At 28.8% G+C, this 7,970-nt stretch overlaps 1 protein-coding gene across 1 annotated transcript in view; it reads left to right on the top strand.

The window, feature by feature from the left end:
* Positions 1-7,475, top strand: part of LOC106461634 (eukaryotic initiation factor 4A-III) — a 40,985-nt gene extending 33,510 nt beyond the window's left edge. The window contains exons 5-11 of the mRNA XM_013921471.2: positions 613-693; positions 996-1,137; positions 1,294-1,432; positions 2,144-2,259; positions 4,037-4,144; positions 4,622-4,749; positions 7,216-7,475. Coding sequence (XP_013776925.1) covers positions 613-693; positions 996-1,137; positions 1,294-1,432; positions 2,144-2,259; positions 4,037-4,144; positions 4,622-4,749; positions 7,216-7,232 — 731 coding nt within the window. The 3' untranslated portion in view covers positions 7,233-7,475. The remainder of the gene's footprint in view (positions 1-612; positions 694-995; positions 1,138-1,293; positions 1,433-2,143; positions 2,260-4,036; positions 4,145-4,621; positions 4,750-7,215) is intronic.
* Positions 7,476-7,970: the final 495 nt, after the last annotated feature.

Below are 7,970 nucleotides of genomic sequence, written 5' to 3'. Positions count from 1 at the left end.
TATATATATATATGTTTATTATTTTATATTTTTATATATTGAACTTCCAGCCATGCTTGGCTAACAATACAGAAGTTACAATGACATGGTGTACACACACTCGTGTTAGTGTATCAAATAATATATAACTGACCTTTACAAAGTGACCTATTTTGGCTGTATTTTAGTAGACTAGTATTTTGAAAAATAGTCGCAATTCAACAATTATACATTATTTCCATTTACAAATAAGCTCTTTAACTTATTTTTCTTAAAACAATAAATATAGAAATAAAGCAAACAATTATCTTTCTGTACCTTTGTACTCATTTGCCACTTGTTGTATGTTGCTAAGCCTTATGAAATTTCCCACGTGGAGGATATTAATTTTTACTGTTTTTTTTGCTAGGAAAAGTATAAACCTAATTTCATTAATAAAAGACAAATAAAACACTTTTGCAGATGTGGAAAAAAAATAGTTTTAGAAAATATACGATTTTGCACGGTCCACCATGGGAATCAAACCCTGAATTTTAATGTTATAAGCCTTTATGTTTAATGTTGAGACATCCAGGGACAGTTTTTTAAATTGGATTATATATATATTAATAGAATACATTTTTTTCCTCTCAGACATGATTCGTCGAAGAAACTTGAGAACGAGAGCTATCAAAATGCTGGTTCTGGATGAAGCTGATGAAATGTTAAATAAAGGTATGTTTTATATATTTTGAAAAGTTAAAAACTAACTTCCAAAGAATTTTCATAGTGCTTTTTTTTAGATTATCTTATTCTGAATTTCAGAAATTTAGTGAAAGAATAGCAATACTAAATTATTATTTTTTTTCCACCATTAGCAACTAATTTTTAAATCACAAAATTATTTGTTGTTACCTTTTTATTACAGCCTAAGTTCATTTAAAGTGACAAATTTAAAGATACAAACCTTAAAACTGAACTTTTAGTTGTATCAGAAAATTTCAATTTTTGAACCTGTATTATCTTTGTTTTGGAAGGTTTTAAGGAGCAGATTTATGATGTCTATCGTTATTTACCACCTTGTACTCAAGTTCTCTTAATTTCTGCCACTCTACCACATGAAATATTGGAGATGACTAACAAGTTTATGACAGATCCTATTCGTATATTGGTAAAACGGTGAGCATTTTTAATGAGTTTTATATTTTACTTTTGGGTTATCTGACAACAAGACAACCAACATGTAATATAGTATCATTAAGTCTATATTATATTGAGAATTTGATTTGTTTGTTATGTTACAAAGTGTAACATTATTTTGATTCATTCTTGTAGTGATGAATTGACATTGGAAGGAATTAAACAATTCTTTGTGGCTGTGGAACGTGAAGAGTGGAAATTTGACACACTGTGTGACCTTTATGACACCCTCACTATAACACAGGCTGTTATTTTCTGTAACACAAAAAGGAAGGTTAGTTAAGAGTTAAAGATGTAAATAGTATTCAACTCTTTTGAACATTGGTATTTTACACAGTACTTTTGTGTGAAATATTACCTGTTACTGTATACATTTATTACCAGTTAATCTGTATTTACAGGTATTGATAACAGTATTTGTAAATCTAAAAACCTAATGATGGTTTTCAATCTCATATTAGTTTTGATGATCCACGGTTTTAAAATTCTTATGTTTTCACTCTGCTGAATACTGATTCACAAATTTTGTTTCTCTTTGATAATTACAGTGCAATTCTCAGAAGCAAGTCAGTATGTAACTAAATTAATGTTCCCATATATTTTCTATTAATTATGTTATGGTCCCCTGGTGGATCAACCCCAAGTTTATGGACTTGAAATACTAAAGTACAGGGTTTAATTCCTTGCTGTGGAAACAGAACACATTGCCAACTCATTTTATGGATTTGCACCAAAATAAAAGAAAAAAATATATATATATATTATTAATAAAATGGTAATTTTCTATTCAGTTTCAGAATTTCTTTCTGTGCATATTGCAATATTGATAAATTTTAGTGAAAGGTAAATCTATAGAAGTAATTTAAAACAAATAAAAATTACTTAAATATTTAAATAGTTTGGTGACTTCTGCTGCTTAACTCTGGCCCAATAAAAATCATCATTAAGTAAGAAACGTAACATTGTTTTCCTTTGGACATAATAGGTAGACTGGCTGACAGAGAAAATGCGTGAAGCTAACTTCACAGTATCATCGATGCATGGTGACATGCCTCAAAGGGAAAGAGATACTATAATGAAAGAGTTTCGTTCTGGACAGAGGTGAGCATAGCAATAAGGAGTAAATATTGAAAATAAACATAAGTTATTGCTAACATATGTGCTATTGTGAGTTATGGATGAAAAAAGTTGGTATTTTAAAATTATTAAATTATAAAGAAAATTACTTTAAAATGTAAATATATGTAAAGAACAACTAACTTAAGAACTTCTAGTTGTTGGTATGAATATTGACAACCACATTGTGTATTGGTTGTGTGTATTATGAAAAATAGATATTACCTTCTTACCTGTAGTTTAGAGTAGATTTTCTAAAATATCTAATTGTAGGTAATAATTAGTATCTACTGATAGTCATAAGTATAGACGAATAGCACATATTGATGGTTGTTGGTATAGATGAATGTCGACTACTGATGGTTATAGGTGTAGATGAATATCAGCTACTGATGGTTATAGGTGTGGATGTGTAGTAACTACTGATGGTTGTTGGTATAGATGAATGTTGACTACTGATGGTTGTTGCTATAGATGAATATCGACTACTGATAGTTATAGGTATAGATGAATATCGACTACTGATAGTTATAGGTGTAGATGAATAGTAACTACTGATGGTTGTTGGTATAACCACTTTTGAGAATGTTATGAAAAATGAATTTCTTAAACATAGAATTATCTCTCACTGACTTTCTGTAGAACAACTATTTTAGAGTTCATCAGTTAAAGTTACTGGAAATCATTTTATAAGTTAGAAGAGGAACGTTAGTAGCTACATATTGTGAATACTATATGAGGATTTGTATTTGACATGGATATATTGTTTTAGATAATGATCATTGATAACTACTGTTAACACTGCATATAAGAATACTAGTTGTGGATAGTAAGGTATAGTAATTAAAGTAGTTACATAGTTTCCTGTAAGTAACAACTACAAACTTTAGTCTGTCATTTAGACAAATAGATACAAGTAAAACCATGATTTTTTTATTATGGCAAGTAATTGTAGGACTATACTGTTTGGAGGTAGTGTTTCTTATGTTTAACTCGTATATACTAAGTAAAATAATGGTGAATTTTTCCCAGTTCCAGATTATTCAGTTGTGATTGTTTCTTCATCAATAAAGCTTTGAAATGTAGTTTTATGTATGTTTTATTTATTTGTTGGGCTGCTGGCATATTACATATAAAAAATATTTAATATAAGTATGTTCATGTCTCAATCATATAAAATTATAATGATGTTATTAAATGAATAATAGTCATACAAAGTATAATAAAGCTTCAGCTTAAGTCTGTAAAATGTTCATATTTAATTTGTGTTTGTTATTGGTCATTATTGAAAGTCATAAGTTTGCATCTAAAACTTTGTTTTACTGAGAAAGATTAGATTTCAAGTCTCAATAAAATATTTAGGTATTTTATTATTTTATGTTGATGAAATGTCTATGAAACAAGCACAACTAGCTCTTTACAGAACTCTTTCAGTTAGTTTCTGTTTGAATGTAAAACTTAAAAAAGTTCAAGTAGTTTTTAATACATTTGTCATTAATGTTCACCTTATTCTTTAAAATAATTTAGTAATCTCGGTCTCAAATTTGTCCATTCTATATAAATACAATTTTTTTTGTATGGTGAGGATAAAAGTAACTGAAGTAAGACCAAAGTTAAAATAGTATATATTACATCTAATCTACATGATAACATTTACATTTGTAGTTGATAAGGGTGCTTTTACTACCAATTTTGCACAAGGTGTTGAATATTATGTATTCTCATATTGAATTGGGATAGCAATTATATGTTTTTATTTCAGCCGAGTATTGATCACAACAGATGTATGGGCTCGAGGAATTGATGTGCAGCAGGTGTCACTTGTTATTAACTATGATCTACCAAATAACAGAGAGTTATATATCCACAGGTAAAGAAAATACACATTAAAAATTCTTACTTCTCATTTTATGCAGTCACTGTATTAGTTACAGAAATTGCTGAGGATATTTTTTCTTTCTTGGCATATGAAGTTTAGACGAAACTGCAGTGCATAGTTTACAAGTTTGACTTTATGTTGTAGATGTATGTAGAGTGTCACATACCTATTAAAATTACATTGTTTTAATTCAGTTCGTCTAAAGATATAATTTTACATTGTTTATTAAAAGTATGGCAAGTATTATTGCATTTAATTATTGGTGTTTATAAATGAAGTGTTTTTAACCACAAAAAGTATGCATGAAGTTTCTCAGCTGCTTCTTGAAATAGGTTGACAAACAAACCACAATGCCAGTGTATCAGAAGTTGGCCTTTTATTCTTGTTTTAGATCTTATTGTTGTTAATAGTTTTGAATAAAATATAGTGTCCATTCCCTATTTAAAAACAATAACTAATTTCATTCAGGATTGGTCGTTCTGGACGTTTTGGAAGGAAGGGTGTGGCAATTAACTTTGTAAAAAATGATGACATCAGGATTCTTCGAGATATTGAACAGTACTACAGTACACAGGTGGATGAAATGCCCATGAATGGTAAGAGTTTTAACTCTTTTTTTTTTTTCACTATGGGCTCGGTCCCATGAATAGACTTCATAGCCATTTTATACCTGTTATAATTTTCATGCTAGAACTTTTAATACAGCAAGCATATCTCCACGAAATTTTGCAGGTTATCAGTAAACATTACAAGGCTTTTGTAAACAAAATATCAGTTTTTTTATTACGTGTTAAGTTTTTTTATTAATGTTTTTATCAGAAATTTTTTTCTTTTTGAATGTTTACTATCCAACATGCAAAGTAATTTTGATTTTAAGATTAAAAATACTTTTATGCATCAGAGATCGAACATAACACTTCGGTTGTTTCTTACATAAATATGTTATTGTTAGAGATATGCTTTAAATTGTATTTAGATCATCCTATTTTATTTTAGTTAATTATATATTAGTTATGTTTTAAAATGCATAATTAAAAGGTTTAAACAATTTGTAAATATGGATCATACTTTGTGTTCGTTCTCAAGGCTTACAATATTAAATGCTGAACAAAAATTTTGCTGAGAGTTGTGCTTGTCTCCCAAAGAAACTGTAATATGCTTCGAGGGCACTGTTATTCTCTGTTGAGATGAATAATAAGTGGTAAAGGACAAGAAAGGAAAATAAAACATTAAAAATTAACTATATGTGAAAAGGAAAAGACCTAAAATTATGAATTTAACAAAAGGAAAATCTTTAAAGATATTCTACAAAAAATTAAAAGGTGTATATTTTTTCTATTTCCTAATTATAATTATTTCATCACATTGTACATTGATGATAATAGCTAGAGTTAGTGATATGGTAGAGAAAATGAAAAATAAAATATAAATATTTATCTTGAAAAAACTTTTGATATCCTTTTAGGAGATTCTAGAGGTTATGCAAATGAAATATAAAAACTATAAGACGAAGAAAAGTATTTTTATACTTAAAATAAAAATTACCTTCCACTTGATTTGTTAATAGTTTGAATGCAAGTAACTAGAACACAAAAATACTATTTTTAGTAAAAACTTAATTATAATAACATCATTCTTGGTGTACAAGATACTTATTGATCTTTAACAAAAGCTTACCAGTTTGTGAATGAATATGTTAAAAAATCTCATAATAACTGCATGTTTTTTCGTACCAGTGAAATTCACAACTTGATTGCTGCAAATTGCACAAGCCCACTGTGAAAGAATTAAATCATATTTGCTATTTTGATACATTAATTTGTAGCTTTGTTTATTGTATCACAGTATATATCTATAAAACATTGGTTGATGGTACACAGTAGTACATCTTGGCACTGTTTTAGAACTTATGGTTTTCTAAAACAAGAGAATGTCGGTGTATCTTAATTATCATCAAGATACTTCTCTCTAATCTTATGACTGGGACATGTGAAACATGAAAAATTGTTCTGCCATAACAACACACACACACATACAACTTGCATGAGCTTTATTTGTAAATCATGTATTAGTTTTATCTATGTAGTTAAAAGAGTAACGTATGTGCTTGTATGGGAAGCTTTTGAAACTTATTAAACTAGGCAAAAATTAAATTAGGAGTAGAGAAGTATGGATGTCATCACCATGTGTGTAAGTAAGGGTGGGTGTAGATATTACTATGCATTGCAAAGGGAAAGGTATTTGGGGAATGGATCTTTCATCCTCGGAGGATAATCTCAGACAGCAGTGTTTACATGTTAGGTTTTGCGTGTGATATTCTTCATTTCTTTATAGATACTTAGAGTACCAGTACCACCACCACTGTGTTGAGTTTTAATATTTGCCCCTGATACCAAAGTTTTGAAAGCTTTGTTAGATCTGGTGTCTCTTACTAGATAAGTCTATTGGTTTGTCATTTTTGATCGCATCAATTGTCTCAAAGTGTGTTTTTGTACAAAGGTGTTTAGTGGTATCATGTATTGTGTAATAGGTTTAACATCACATTCATTTAAATACCCATAAGATTTATTTAGAACTCTACAAACCTAACCTCTTACGTGATTAGTGTAGGCAGGTCATTTAACCATTCTAATTACTTTGAACATAAAGCACTGCTTTTACATTTTATAAACTGTGCATTCAAATACAAAATACCACAATAAAAACAATGTTTCTTATGCAAAGCACGAGACCCCCCCCCCCCCAGTTAACAATTACAAAACCCTTTAATTTTTGAAAAATACAGACATCATACTACATGAAAAGCATAATACTCTAGTATTAAATGATGTTTATGTAATTTTACTGATGTTTAATACCACCAGAAAAATTGGTGTTGAAGCATATGGGATGGTAAGATACAAAGTGATTTAACTTAGCTATGATGATAAAATAGTGAAAGATTTTATTGCTGTGGTTACAGATATATACGCTATTCTGAGCTTGTTTTTAAAATCTATTCTAATTGATATTACCTTATGAATGGTTTTAATAATTTTTTTTTTTATTTGCGTTTGTTTCAGTGGCAGATCTCATCTGAGAAACCAGTGATTGCAACATTTTCTACACAGTAGTTGCTATGGTTACGAGTGATGTGACCAAATCGCATCTTTTATTCAACTAAAATATTTTAATATTTGTACAGTATTTCTTATGATAGTGAATCATAAACCTTGTCAAAATATTATTGCCTCTTTTTTTTTGTCTTATATACAGAAGTACTGATTAACATTATATTTGTTTTCAAACACACAAAAGCAGTATAAAATGTTCTACTTTGTAAGTTGCTTGAGCAGAGTGATTCAATTTCTTAACTGATGTCATATTATTATTTTTCATTTCTCTACAACATATTTGAACATTTATCAAAGTATTTCCTACTGATATAACTAACTACATCTGCACTTATTATTAAATGGTGTTCATAATGTCAGAAAAAACTGAGGAAAGAGTTCATGTTTAATCTATGTTTATAATGATAAGATTGAATATATCAAGAACAAAAAACTCCCTAGGAAACAATTTGTTTTAAAGTAACTTATAAAAAGCTGTATAATAACCTGGATACACTAGGAAACTGTAGGACTTTAGAAAATAGGAAGTTACAAATATTGTTAATACATGCACATCTTCCCACACAGTTTTCTAACCATTGTCGTTCAATAAAAATATGGCTTATAACAATAGTTTATGTCACAGATCTTAACTCTGTGTACACAATGTCAATCCAGTAGACCGAGCATGTACTGAAGAGTTAATGTTTACAGTAATTCTGGAT

The sequence above is a fragment of the Limulus polyphemus genome, unplaced genomic scaffold (genome assembly GCF_000517525.1).
Source record: "Limulus polyphemus unplaced genomic scaffold, Limulus_polyphemus-2.1.2 Scaffold1001, whole genome shotgun sequence".
Classification (NCBI taxonomy): Eukaryota; Metazoa; Arthropoda; class Merostomata; order Xiphosura; family Limulidae; genus Limulus; species Limulus polyphemus.
The sequence above is the reverse complement of the archived record's forward strand: the minus strand, read 5'-3'. Positions and strand labels throughout refer to the sequence as shown.